Source organism: Amblyomma mixtum, chromosome 1 (genome assembly GCF_055824585.1).
Source record: "Amblyomma mixtum isolate Tamu chromosome 1, ASM5582458v1, whole genome shotgun sequence".
Classification (NCBI taxonomy): Eukaryota; Metazoa; Arthropoda; class Arachnida; order Ixodida; family Ixodidae; genus Amblyomma; species Amblyomma mixtum.
Window position 1 is genome coordinate 66113748 of NC_143012.1, and position 14781 is coordinate 66128528.

The 14781-nt window shown below is 48.9% G+C and overlaps 1 protein-coding gene across 1 annotated transcript; it reads left to right on the top strand.

The window, feature by feature from the left end:
- Positions 1-462: 462 nt before the first annotated feature.
- On the top strand, positions 463-7024 carry LOC149366569 (uncharacterized). The gene is made up of 5 exons (XM_089571312.1): positions 463-523; positions 3835-4700; positions 4862-4872; positions 4907-5027; positions 6821-7024. The coding sequence occupies exons 1-5, from the start codon at positions 463-465 to the stop codon at positions 7022-7024; spliced, it is 1263 nt and encodes a 420-aa protein (XP_089427438.1).
- The last annotated feature ends 7757 nt before the right edge of the window (positions 7025-14781 follow it).

A 14781-nucleotide genomic window follows, 5' to 3' on the forward strand; every position in this document is an offset into this window, starting at 1 on the left:
GTACCATGTCACATGAACTCATAATCAGGTTATAATTGTGTAAATGAGGTGCAAATTAATGACGGTGTAGTATGTCGTAACAATACAAATTTGGCCTGGGCGGCCCGCGAAATTTGAGCTTGGACGATTTGGACCAAAATCGATATCCAACCATAATTAATTACTCGACACGATGGCGACCATGGCGACCTTAAAATTCAGCCCGAGTCATTTCCGAAACTGGCCCGAGCCACCCCCGAAATTTGTTCATCATAGTCCATCGGCGCCGTGTCTTTCATCTCATGTCCTCCTGCCCCCTTTTTTTCGCGCCGTTCCGTTGATACACGATTACGGACCAACTGGCCCAACAATCTTCCCTTGTTCCCGAAATTTGACCTTGATCAAAATCGAGGCTTGCATATTGGATTGGCGTTCGTACAATCGGTCACGTGGTACACGCTCTGTTCACGCGTTGATCTCACAATGCACATCCACGGCGCACAGAACCCCAGCTGTGCTCTCTTCGTTATACCCGGTGTGGCAGGTAAGCCCGCTGGCATGCAACAGTTGCCAGCAAAGGCATATACCGGTATAGCGAAGCAATGGCTATAACGAAGAAATCTTGGGGTATCTTCCATTTCGTTTGAACAATGTTAAACTGCATTATTCATTGCCTGCTTTTTACTGCGTGGCTAATATTTCATAGGTAATATTTCGCTGTTTCCTTCCCGATAGATCTAGTAAGAAATTTACTCAGTAACTTAATGCATATTAAGCCTAATTCTTCAGCTCTCCCCGTACATCATACCTCGGGCAGTTCTAGCACGCTGGGCGTGCGCACAAGTGCGCATCGCAGCGCAGAGGACTTCCGCTATGCTGTTTGCAAGCAGAGGGGCTCTATCTGCTCCCCGCACGTGTATCATGACCTGCTCTATTGCGATAACAGCCTTGGCCGCAATTCCCCACTGCACACTTAATGTGAGATCAGCATGCACTAAACAAAAAACTGCGCTCACTTGTTCGTAGGTTCAAAATAAAGGGTCGCTACCCCGCAGCTCTGACATCCAATTGTCTCCTTGAAACAATATGCACATTGTACCTCGGGTAATTAGGCCCTAGTAGTTGTAGTAATTAGGCCAGAGTAAATGTAGCCTCGTTATGCAGTACCCTCGACAGAGGACCTGTCAGGTTGATTTATTGATATATTGGGGTGTAACGTCCCAAACGACACAGACCATGAGGGACGCCGTAGTGAAGGGCTCCGGAAATTTAGACCACCTGGGGTTCTTCAACGTGCACTGACATCGCACAGTACACGGGCCTCTAGAATTTCGCCTCCATCGAAATTCAGCCGACGCGGCCGGGATCCAACCCGCGTTTTTCGGGCCAGCAGCCGAGCGCCGTAACCACTGAGCCGCCGCGGCTGGTCAAAAGAAGGACTGTGAAAATATTTACGAATAAATATTTGGAATAAATAAAAGAGACCTGCCAAAATCTTAGCATAATGTACATAGCACTTCTTAAATCGCAAATCACTGCACCCATGGTACAATTTTCCCTCACCATGCGATCGCACTCTAGCAGAATTTCATTAGCAGTAAAAGGCACTCAAACATACTGTAGAACACCCATCACTAAAAAGTAAATACGACAACCACACTGAGTTTGATACCGGTGGCTCGAATATACAATCTTAACTCTGAGGTGGAGTAGTATGAAATGACGGCAAAAGTAACAAGCTTTCGCGGTGGAACACATTTTTCGCTGCTGAATGTTGTGCCACCTTTACGTATGTAGAAAGATAATGAACATAAAATTGATCAAGGTGGAATTTGCATTCACTACATAAAAGAAAGAGTGTTTCCACCCTATGAATGCAGTCACAGTATCATTGGGCGGAATCATAGAAAACAAACTTATCGTTTCAATACAGTCATGAAAGTTTTGTGATGAATGTTGTGGTAGGTCCTGAGCAATTTCTGAAATAGGGACGAAGAAAGAAGGCACGTCGGGTTTGCACATGCGCGAGACAGGGGAAATAAAAATGTAAGCTCTCTCTACAAAGATTACAGCAATTTAGTGCACTGTGGGCGGAGAGATCAAGGGCAGACTAAATTGAATATTGAATAAGGTACACCTTGTGAAACATATATTAGGAGAACGGAACACGCACACTCTCACAATGTTTCATTGACAGTGTTTTATTTCTAGTTCTCATAGCAACACTCACAGTACACACCGCTTTATTATCAGGAAACAAGAACAACCTGCATTAACTCCTCTCTTTGGAATAGTTGGTGCATACTTGAATTGGTGAAAAAAAAATTACCGACGATTACGTTACTTCCTAATGCGAAATTTGAGCGCAGCAAATAAGCTGTTTCACCTTTTCGATAGATTGAGGCAAAGAAATCGAGCAACACATGTATGCGCTATCACAGATTTTTTTTTATTTTTCACACGTATTCCTTTAACAAAGACTCCACTAACAGTTCTTGACAGTCATGAAGGAAGCTTTGTGGTCGGAGAAATAGACTGATATATGTTCGACTTGGTACACCAATGCTTGATTCTCAAAGACGAGATCTATAAAAGTGCCTCGCGAGGTTGTCACAGCCGTGGGACGCGTTACGAGCGAGAGGAACGGGATGTTCTCCCGCATAAGTGTTAGGAAATTGCTGTTTGTCTTTATGTCAACATTAAAGTCCCCCACTACTAACATCGGTGTGGATCGATGGACGGTTAATGCGAGTTGCAGGAAGTGCACGACGTCTTTCGTGAGTGCGGTAGGGGCGAAGTAGGCAGCTACTACCAGCAAGCCGTTGGGCAACTTTGCGGCGCACAGTTCGCCAACTTCATGTGACGTGCCAAACATTTCGACTGGTATTGCAGAGAGACCTGTGCGCAAGTAGATAGCGACTCCCGCCGCTCTGTTGTGGTCTCTGCGAGCACCACAGATGTATAGGAAATCTATGATTTCGAGAGGCTCTTCGGGATCCATCCAGGTTTCAGCAAAGCAAAGTACAGAGGAATGGCGCAGAATGTGATCGTGGTGTACGTCCTTGGCATGTGCGGCAAGGGAGCGTACGTTAAGAATGTGGTTGTGAATGATGAATCAAGTGCTGCCAGCGAATGACGCGTCCATTGGCTGTCTGCGTGTGTTACTGATGTGTGGTTAACATGTTAAGCTTCGCCTGTAAGAGTGGAACGCGACAGCGTCTTGCAACGCTGCCAGGGAGTCCTCAGAACGCCATCGCCAATTCGGCTGTACGCCTTGCTGGACGGTAAATTTATTTTTTGAGGAAAGGAAATGTATCTCTCTCGCATATCTGGGTGGACACCTGCACCTCACCGTAAGGGAAAGGGGGAAGATGGGAGTGAACGAAGACGCCGTATTAGCTAGACGCGCCTTTGTTCATTCCAAACCATTCAGCTGGCATTACGGAGTGGCTAGCGTGCTCGTATCGCACTCCGGAGACCCTGGTTCGATTCCCCAACTCGACCAATTTCTTTCTCGGTTTTATTGATTTATGCGGTCTAACTAGAAAGGTTAATTAGGCTATTTCATATTTATATTATTCTATTTCTATCCATCGTGTTCTGTCATTAACCTGTCAATTGTTGGAACTGTCTAGGATGTTCGACACAATTAAGGTATATGAAACGAGCAACGTCTTACTGAGTGGGGAAGTGCGTGGTGGTGGAGGGAACGCGGCTTCGTACTTATCTGTTTTTTTTTTTTATCTGGTATTAGACAGGGCTGTCCCCTGTCGCCAATGTTGTTCGTTTTATGCTTGGACCCATTCCTGCGCCGCGTAGCAGCGAGTCCATCGGTGCGCGGTTTCCCCCTGCCAGGTCAAGGTCAGGTCAAGGTCTCCGCATACGCCGACGACGTGTCCCTGTTTCTGCGGGACGAGGACAGCTACGTAGCGTGTTTACGGCTTTTCTCGAGTTACAGCGAGCTGTCCGGTGCCCTGCTTAACAGGGGCAAGAGCAAAGCTTTGCGCTTTGGCTCCTTTTCGTCGGACCTGCTGGGCGACGTAGAGTGGGTATCGGCGGTAAAGGTGTTAGGTGTCGTGTTCCTCTCCTCAGGGGAGGTGGCTCGAGAAACGTGGTCCGAGCTTAGAGCGACCGCAGAGCGACGTCTGGCAGTGGCAGCGAACTTCCGTCTATCGCTGTCAGAGCGCGCGTTCGTGATAAGATCGTCCGTGTGCGCGTCGCTCTTTTACATCGCCCGCGTCGCTTGCCCGCCGCGCACTTTTACGCGTCGTTTGGCCACACTCTGTGGCAGTTTTTTCTGGGCGGGAAAGACGGAGTCCGTCGCTCGCGCGCTCCTCCGTCTTCCCACGCGCATGGGCGGGTTTAGCCTGCCCAACCTGCGCACTATGTGCAGCATCCTTGCTGTTCGAGGCGTCCGCGACCTAGTCAACGCCACCGACTACCCGGGGAGAGGGCTCCTCGCCTACCTCCTCGGGACCTCGCGGCGCCTCTTTTTTGGTACTTGCACAGGTCCTTCAGCCGAACAGCAGCCGGGGTTCTTCCGGTACGTCTGCCGGACGGCCGAGTCCCTCACCGCCACCCTGCCCGAGGTCGACGTCTCTGAGACGCAGGCCTCCCGCGTTTGCGAGCTCCTAGCAATTCAGGAGGCTACACCCGACCAGCTACAGCGGAGCAGGCGGGTACGGTGGCGGGACTTGACGTCACACACGTTACCACCAGACGTCCGCGACTTCGGCTGGCTGCGAGGCTGAAGCGCCCTTCCGACGGGGGTCCGCATCGCCGCGTGGGGTATTGCCCCTTCTTCGCGGTGTCCCCAGTGCGGTGCGACAGAGACCCTCAAGCACGCCATGTTCGAGTGCGTCGTGGCGCGCACTTTTTGGAGACGTTTGTCCGGCATGTTTTCAGTGTCCTTGGACGCGCGCACCAGACCGCGCGACTTTTTTGTGCGCCTATTACTGTGTGTGGGCGCGTTTGTGTTGTGGCGCCAGCGTGGCGTCGCGTCTCTACAGGGCCGACCGCAGCGGGCCATGTTCCCTCTGCTCCAGCGGGTTCGGGCGCGCCTCTTTCAACAGGCGTGCCTTGACAGAGTCATGCTCCCCGAAGAGGAATTCCTCCGGCGGTGGAGCACCCGCTTCATCGCCGTCGACAGGGGTCGCGTGACGGTGCGGCTCCTGCCTTATTAAATGTGTATATTGTGCGCGGTGGTAGTTCTAGTGCGTGCTTCCCCCGCGCGTGTCGAACACTTCCGGACACTGTGAACACTTGTGGTGCGCTTGTATATAGCGAATGTTCTCGCTATTTGTTGTTGCGAATTTTGTTATTGGGGCGACGTAAGTCGCCGTGTTGCATATCTGTCTTTATTTGAGGGACCGAGGTCCCGTGTACGCATCCTTGGCTCCAATAAAATTCTCTTTGTATCTGTTTTTTTTTTCAGCAGCGTCTCCTTCCGCGGACGCTGTTGTCGCTGCGGCGCGCGTCTTTCTTTCTTTTCTTTTCTTCTGAGCTCTTCATTCTACTCTATATTAATTAGGCTAATGGATTAATTAAGAAATTAACTAAACTCAGTCCAACTTAGTTGCAGCATCACTATACGATCCCTTTGATTGGTTGCATGATTACTAGCCAAAGTACAATTGGCCCCATTTGAAATTCGCGCACTGTGACGTCACGAGCATTTCGACCAATTGAAAAGCGTGACATTGGGGGCGGAGCTGGTTACGAGGCCGACGATGACGCGAAACCCAGGAACGGACGCCAAAGAGCTGCGCTCTAAAAACGACAATCCGTGCAAATTACAAAAAAGAATGAAGACGGGACACAGTGCCTGTCTCTAATTACGCGGATAAGTGTTCATTATAAACCACATTTTACTTTCAAGCTCAAAAATGTAGGAAAATAGTCAAAACTTTGAGCAAGCTTAATACCAACACAAGAATATTTAATTTATTTATTTATTTCAAGATACCCCTGAAGGCCCTTTTAACGAGAGTATATATTGCTGCGGCGCGCGTCTTTTCTTTACTTTCCCTCTTTCCTCTGATCTTTTACTCTCCTCTATCGGCACGTGGCAGCGGTGGTGGCTCGGCTAGAGCCAGTTGGCAGGCCCGTGCACTTTCCTTTTCATTCTTCTCTCAGTCGCAACAACAACAACAGCAGTAACTGTCTCGCATATCTCCGTGGACACCCGTCAAAACGCGCACACATCTGCCGACACGGCTGCTAACGATAGTAAGGCATTAAAGGCTTTCGCCTTAATACGCGGTGTCCACTTCCTGTCATTACCGCGGTTCATTGCGTTATCTCCAAAAACTCGCCTAGTGACGCCTCTTTTCCTTATCGGTTATCTTCACAACTCTGTGGCCTGGAGCTCACATTTCCTTTTGCGCCGTAGCTCGGCAGACGACGGAGGGCAGTCATCGCCAGATACATGGCCGCCGTTTATCAGAGTACGAAGGCAAAGAAATAGTGACGCGGTATAACACTGCAGCCGGCTCGAAGTGAGCGGCGCAGGCGTTCCAAAACGTAAACACTATAAACTAGTTCTGAAAACGCGTTAGTGAGCATTGCTTTTTCTTTTATTATCGTCTGTTTGCTCTCAACTCTGACTATGACGGGAATCCAGCTTGCCCTATTCAGCACCCCCTTGTATGTGAAAACTACATTCTAGCGTCACTAGGTCCACGCACGGCTGCATTTTACTGATACGTCTAATATCTCGTGCCAGTCATCCACATCGGGCGAAGAAGATGAAGAGCCACATCTTGCTCGAGGGGCACGCAGAAGGAGGCGTTCCCCTGAGAGACTGGTCGCTGCATCCGCACTGTCCCATAATTTCTGCTAGGCCTACTACTCAGCAGAGAGGCGAAGTCCATCCACCGAAGAACTGCCTGAGGACAAGCCCAGCAGGGTCGCTGCATCCGAACTCGCCCAGGATATCTACTGGGTCTACTACTCAGCTGAAAGGCAAGGTCCATCCGCCGAAGAACTGCCTGAGGACAAGCCCCGGAGGGTCGCTGCATCCGAACTTGCCCAGGATATCTGCTAGGCCTACTACCCAGCGAAGAGGTAAAGTCCATCCGCCAAGAAACCGCCCGAGGCCGAGCCCCGGAAGTCATGGAGAAGCGGGAGAGGCGTGGTCGACAGGAAGATGAAAGCGTCGAAGCAAGGGGCCGCCGTGAACGTCCGACGGCTCCCTCGAGGGCACGCAGCTACGACCGAAAGGAGGAACGGGAGCAGTCGCGCTCTGGCAGCGAAGCAGGCAGCGTGGAAAGGACGCGTCGTGACGGTGAGGAACAGACTTCACCCTCGCCGAACTTTTCAAGGCCTGAGAACGCTGTCTCACCCGGGACAGGCGAGCCGGACAAGTCGCGGAGGCAGTCCAACGAGGACGTCGATGCGGAGCCTGTAGCACGACGAAACCTGGCTAAGTCTTCCTCCTACAAGTCCGGCCGCAGCGCTCCTGTCGACCAGAAGAAGAAACGGGGTCTCGAAAGGGACCAGAGCCAGAACAGCATCCACTCGGACCGTGGCGTGTCGGCTGCCAGCAGAAAAGGGCAGCCGAGGCGGGGCGAAGAATGGAAATCCCCGGCGTCCGATAGCCCTGCTAAGACCGCCGGCAAGGTCAGCAAACGTAACGAAAAGGGAGAAGGCCCTGAAAAGGGTCCATCAGGCGCGAAATCGAAACCTAGCGCTGTTGGAAAACCTTCTTCCCAGGGAAAGAAAGGCAGCTCTCCCGTATCACCTCAGAAGCACTCGGACGCGTCCCCTGCTACACCCAAGGGCGAAGGCGACGAGGAAGATGGCGACGAGAAACCAGAGCCGCAACTCATTGGTGGATGGCTAAACATTCTGGTAAGTGTCTAGCACTCGTTATTCACTTACGTCGGTCTCTGTTTCGGTTCCTGACGTCAGCTCCGCCGTAGGACGTGAAAAAAGTAGCATTATAGTTTTTGCTTCTTGTCTACACAACCGGCCACTTACTCGGTGCGGTAGACGATATCAGGCCCGTGGGAATACTTCATATCTACTTCCCACCTCATCTGGAAATTCCTCCGCAATTCGCCCTACTTTAGATTGGGGCCTAGTAACGCGCCTAGTGCTAGGAAGCTTGTGCGAGTAACTCACCGTTTTTTCTTCCATATACAGCGGCACCAAGTCTAACGGTTTGCCACGCGATTCTTCACTATACGCGTTTTGTTGAAAGCTATGAAAATCTGAATGAGGTTAAATTCCGGCAAATTGCTGCCGCGGTTGCTGAGTGGTCGTGGCGCTCTACTGATGTTTCGAAAGACACGGGTTCAATCCAGGCCACGGCGGACGAATTTCGATAAAGGCGAAATTCTAGAGGCCCGTGTACTGTGCGATGTCAGTGCACGTTAAGGAAACGCCGGTGGTCAAAATTTTCGGAGCCCTTCACTACGGCATCCCTCATAGCCTGAGTCGCTTTGGGACGTTAAACCTCCGTAAACTATACATTCCGGCAAATTAGGCTCAGATTCCTGAAATCGCTACTCCAAAAGGAGGACCAATTTCATGGGCGCCGGCATGTTTCTAAGAATGATTCTTTTCGCTCTTTTTCTGACTCTATTTGGGAATAACTTTTTAGCATTGAGGTAAGATTGAGACAAGTGAAATGTTTTCGGTATCCTCCAGGGTTCTGAGTCTGGCTCCTTGAATTACACGAAGGATTCCGTGATCACATATTGTGAACCAGCCAATCATTTTAAACGAGAGAGGAGAACTCCCCCCCCCCCCCCTCCGCACAAAAACCTGACTGAAGAAGAAGAGGTTACGTGGCGTCTACAGACGACGTCGATACGCACCCCATTATTCCTCGCGTTCATTTATCCTGATCTGAACAAACTGAACTATAAACACTGCGGCCAACGAGCCAACTACAATCATATCCTATGGGACTGAAAAATAGCGCCACCTCCGGGGGATCTAGTTATCGCTCCTTCTCTCGAGTGGTGGGAGACCGTGCTGGCTAGCTCTGACCCCAGAACGCAAGTTTTGGCGGTGGAGTGGGCTGACAAAGTCGTCGAGGGCTATGCACTCTCGACCACTTACCGCGACCTCTTAGCACCAAGTCCTTTCCGACCAATAAAATGTATCACAGTCAGCAAAGATAACCGCTCACCTTTATTTGCAGCGTGGCGCCGCTCCCACCCCGCTAGATGTCCCCCAGGACGACGAACGCGACGAGGCGGGAACTCCTGGCCCTCAGGCGAGCCGGAAAAAGCTCGTTACGGCCAAGAGCGACCGAAAGGTACGTTATACTCAAATTTCGCAGCTTCTCTACCCCCTTACACCAGGCGTGAGCACCAATGCCGCTAGACATGCACGTTTTAAAAGTCGTTGCAAATTACATAAGCATTATGAGGGACACGTAAGAAGCGAGAACTCGCGAAAACCCCAAAATTGCCGGGGAATGTTCTTCCTAAGAGTGCTGTAAATTATACTCTAAAATTGATTGCACAGTCGTTTCCACCAGATGGTCCGAATGGGGCTTGTAGAGCACTGCACGTTAAAGATCAGGTAGCATGGTCGGGCGGGAGAGGGAATGAGGGAGGTCGGAGATGAGGATGCGGGAAAGACAAGGAGGAAAACTTTATACAACTAATTTACTTTATGTACAAACAAAGGAGCTTGTGGCGAGACGCTCAATGGTGAAACGCCTGATGTTGAGACCCGCCCCTCGGCCGTACTTGCTGCCGAGTTTTTAAAGCGTTTTCTTTCCCTAGATTCCCTATATGGGGGCCGGGCCTGCTGAGGAAGTTCACTGTGGCACCCATCACACACTCTCCTTAGGAAACACGCCCCCGTCATGTGTTGGGAGAGAAAGAAATATGTCAACCACGTCGCGCAGAAGCTGGAATGTCCTCGAGCGGCGTTCCCGCGCATTTCATGCGTTCGAACGTGCGTTCGCACCTCGTGTAGCGGAGACGCTCGCTGAAGACTTCCTGGCAGACGGACGCTGTTTCCGCGGGTAATCCAGGCGTTGACCCAACGTGTCTTTCGTGGCAAGTCGGCGTTCCGCTGCAGCAGCGCCGTTTTTTTTCCACACGACGAAGGCGAAACGTAATTTGGCGAGGGGACACCCCGTTGCCAATCGACTGGTAAACGGCTCTGGTCACTTTTATTCCTAAAGCAGGAAAACCAATTGACACAGATAACCTCCGCCCCATCTCTCTCACCTCATGTGTGGGCAAACTAATGGAGACGATGGTGCGGGATCGGTTACCTGGATATCTTGAAAGCAAACATATCTTTGCGAGCACCATGTTCGGAATCCGCCCACACAGATCCGCACAGGATGTCCTCCTGCAACTTAATCGGGAAGTCCTTGACCCCCTCGAATGCCCCCATAATGACCGGGTAGTACTCGCCTTGGATCTTAAGAGGGCATTTTACAATGTAACACACGAGGTCATACTCACTAACATTAGCCTGACCGACGGTGGCCTCAACGCATTCCGGTACATAAGCCAATTTGTAATAGATCGTCAATCCCACATCCGAATCCAAGATAGAGAGCATGGTCCTTATCTACTCAGCACGCGGGGAACCCTCCCAAGGCGCGGTACTTTCCCCGCAGCTCTTCAATCTGGCCATGATGCACCTGCCGGCACAGCTGAGTGGTGTCGCCGGCGTGCAGCACGCCCTGTACGCTGATGACGTCACTCTGTGGGCCACGCAGGGCAGCACAGGTGACATTTCATTTCATTCCATTTATTTTACCCTCAAGGCCCGAGGGCATTGAAGAGGGGAGTGGTTGTACACAGGGGTTTAGTACAAAGCGTTTGATTTCTAATTATACAGTGATAGCTAAGGCGGAACAAAAACGCTGATGGTCGATGATGGAGGCTGTACTTCCGGGAAGGTGGTTCCAGTCCTTTGCTGTTCGTGGAAGGAAAGACTCAGCTGCGGATTTTGTTTTAAAGAAAGGAATGCCGATTTTATGCGCATGATCAACTCGTGATGAAACATATGACGGATGAAGTATAAGATCGCGGTGCAGTATGGGGTTATGATATATTATTTTATGAATTAAGCAAAGGCGAGCGTGCTTTCGACGGCTAGCAAGAGATGGTAACTGTAATGTATTCTTCATAGAGGTTACGCTAGCGGTACGGTTATAGTTCTGAAGGATGAAACGTGCCGAGTTATTCTGAATTATTTCGAGGGAACTGATCATGTTTTCCGTTAAGGGATCCCAAATGGACGCAGCATATTCCAACTTACTACGAACGACAGATTTATAGAGGAGAAGTTTCAGGGAAGTGGGGGCAGAGAAAAAGTTACGGCGAAGGTAGCCGAGGGCACGGTTGGCGTTGTTAATCATTGAATTGATGTGAAAAGACCAAGTTAGATCACTTGTTATGTGAACGCCTAAATAACGGTATGAAGACACTTGTTCTACTTCGATGTTATCTAGATGATAAGAGGTGGGGTGTGTAGAAATGCGTGACACACGTAGTACTTTACATTTGGTTTTGTTTAGTTCCATTGACCACGTTTTACACCACTCAAGAATTCCATTAATGTCTTTTTGCAAAAGAAGAGTGTCGTTAGAGTCGTTAATTTCACGAAATATTACGCAGTCATCTGCAAATAAATGAATGTGGGAGGTAACGGAAATAGGAAGGTCATTAATATATATCAGAAATAAAAGGGGCCCAAGGACGGACCCCTGTGGGACCCCAGAATGCACGGAAGTGAATGGAGAACAAATGTTATTAGCCATTACAAACTGTTCTATTACAAAGGAAATATTCTAACCATGCTAAAACATTTGGGAGAATTAGCTTGCTAAGTTTGAAAAGAAGTAGTTTGTGACTAACCTTTTCGAAAGCCTTGGCGAAGTCTAGAAAGATACAGTCCGCGCATGAACGACGATCCAGAATAGTGTGAAGTTTGTGCGTGAAGGTAAGTAACTGCGTCTCGCACGAGAATGATTTGCGAAAGCCGTGTTGTGCGTCAGTGAAGGAGTTAGATTCGAGAAAGGTAACTAAGTTAGTGTATAGAATGTGCTCAAATTTTGCATGGTATGCTGGTTAGTGATATTGGGCGGTAATTAAGAGGGGAATTACTACTACCTGACTTGTGCAACGGAACCACCTTCCCGATCGTCCAGTCCGCTGGAAGCACTGACGTCTCAAGTGACCGCTGGAAAATTTTGGAAAGGATGATTGAGGAATAAAGTTTGGTACTCTTCAAGAACTTCGCGTTAATTAAATCTGTTCCAGGGCTTGTATAGGTGTTAAGATTTTCTATTAATTTTTCTATTCCTAGGGGCTCGATGGATATTGCATCCATGATTGAGAATTGGCAGTCCTCCACTGTAGGAAACGTGACGTTTGAAGAAAGAACAAAATTGCGACAAAATGTTTCATTTAAAATTTTAGGACAATCAGTATCAGCGATAGTTGAACCGTTTTCATCTAACAATTTAATTGAATGGTTTCTATTGGGATTAATGGCACGCCAAAATTTTTTGGGATCATTTGTGAGCATGTTGGGCAGTGTGTGCTGTAGGAAATGAGCTTTTGCGTTTTTCATTGCCGATACATACACGCTATTTGCCGCTTGATAAGCTTCCCATTTAGAAAGGGAGTTACATTTTTTTGCGTTTCGGTAAAAGCGTTTTTTTCTGTTACAAAGCCTTCTTATGCGAGCGTTGTACCACAGTGCATGTTTGAGTTGTAATGGTGCGTAGGGGGATATATCTTTCCGTTAGTTTGTTAACCTTAGCAACGAAAATGTTCCAGTTCACCTGCGCCTCCCGGCTATCAAAATCTGTTAGAAATGCATCGAGAAATGAAGATAGTTCTTCGTTGACCGCCTGATAGTCAGCTCTGCTATAATCACGGATACGCTTGACTTTGTTGTCAGCGTTATTGGAAGGAATGCAGAAATTAAACGAGACAAGGAAGTGGTCACTTATGCCGGGCATGCAGGTCAAGTCTGAAAAAAGATCAGAATGGGATGTCAACACTAAGTCTAATATGTTAGCAGTGGTGTCTGATATACGGGTTGCTTGGGATACTAGCTGAGAAAGAGAAAAGAGTGAACAAAGGTTCAAGAACTCATTGCCTTGAGACGATGGGGATGATTTAGGAGTTATTTCCGAAGACCGTCAGCTCAGGAAAGTTAAAATCGCCTAACAAATAATGGGTGCTGCAGGGTGCCGCGTAACAATTGCAGTCAAGCACATCATGCAATTCTGATGTGAACGTGGAAGGATAATTTGGAGGTCGATAACATACACCAAAAACGTATTTTTGATGGTTTAGTTCTACGCAGGCCCAAATGGATTCTAGGTTAGTTTGCACAGGAATGTGATAGGACTGTATTATTTTCGATATAGCAAGCAAGACACCTCCGCCTGGCCGCTGAGTGCGATCGCGTCGGTAAACTGAAAAGCGGGATGAATCGTCAAATATTTCACTGTCATGTACGTTAGGATGAAGCCAGGTTTCTGTTATTGCGATGATATCAGCCTCGCACGTGTCGACAGCGGAGTGAAACGATTCACGTTTATTAAGAATGCTTCTAGCGTTAGCCAGTAGAACGGATGTGCAAGGAGGTGATCAAGCCAGACTGCTTCCCCTCGTTCCATGCTATGGGTTATCTTCTTCGCTTTCCGAAATATTGCTTACCTCAAGGGGAGCGGGACGGCTCTGCTCGCTTTCGACAAAAGTTTGGAATTGCAGCTCCTGAATGGTATCGGTATCAGCGTTAAAGATGTAGCACTTACAATTAACAACCAACTTGTTATATCGCAGGCGGTACTTGGGAGATCGCGGCAGTTTTTTCGCGAATTCTGTTAGTTTTTTGCGGGCAAAACGAGTGGCGGGGGAAAAATCTTCAGACACGGAAAGTTGTTTTCCACTTAGTTTAGTACGGAGGTCTAACACTTTCATTCTGTCTTTGAAGGAGGAAAATTTGATGATAATAGGGCCACATTTTGAGGGTGAAAAAGTTCCGAGACGTTGAGCACGTTCAATGCTTAGCTGTGTGGAATCGTCGTCAAGTACTTCCGACAACGCAGCAAGCATTTTCCTTTCAGTCATTCCATGATTCGCTTTCATCAGGAATGCCATGCAGGATCAGATTATTCCTTCTCGACTGGTCTTCCAGGCTATCTAGACGAGACTTCAGTACTGCTCGGTGCGATGTCAGACGTCTAGCAGTGTCCTGAATTGAAACCAGCTCAGGCTGGATAGTATTAAGAATGTTAGTTTTTGATTCCAGAACTTCAAGGCGATTGAATACATCTAGTATTTTGCTTTCCAGTAATGCTTGTCTTTAATGATCTTAACGTCTGCGCAGATCTGGGTTTGACCTTTATCTAATTCTAAGGTCCGGTCGTTGATGCTTGTAAGTATCGCTAATATAGACGTTTCAGGATCGTCATTTGCTTCTAACTTTGAAATGACTGGGCGCGGCTTGGGTGGGCCGGCATTGGTCTCAATGTCTCCAGAGCATAGTAGTACAAGCGATACATCAACACATTCACTGAAGGTTGCGAGCAGCACATGTGGACATGGGAGCAGAAAGAGAAATCGGTTGTCCGATCTTTTGGCATACAGCGAATAGCTTGTACAAACCTGCGGAACGTAGTGCAGAGTTGCGTTAGCCATGGTGCCGGGAAGGCTGCTCCCATGTCCACTGAAACTGCAGTCGAGATGTGGCCTGTTTAAGTAGTCCGCCAAGCAGGCTTCCGTCCCAGATCCGATCGACACGTGTGGCGAGGCGATAGAAGTGCCGGTGATAGGTAGTCCTTCCAACGATGCGCAC

Excerpts from the sequence above, each read along its gene's own strand:
- LOC149366569 (XM_089571312.1), top strand. The coding sequence starts at position 463 with ATGCACATCCACGGCGCACAGAACCCCAGCTGTGCTCTCTTCGTTATA. Across the intron at positions 524-3,834 it reads CGTTATACCCGGTGTGGCAG|GTCAAGGTCAGGTCAAGGTC; the intron begins GTAAGCCCGCTG and ends TCCCCCTGCCAG. Across the intron at positions 5,028-6,820 it reads TGTTCCCTCTGCTCCAGCGG|GCCTACTACTCAGCAGAGAG; the intron begins GTTCGGGCGCGC and ends AATTTCTGCTAG.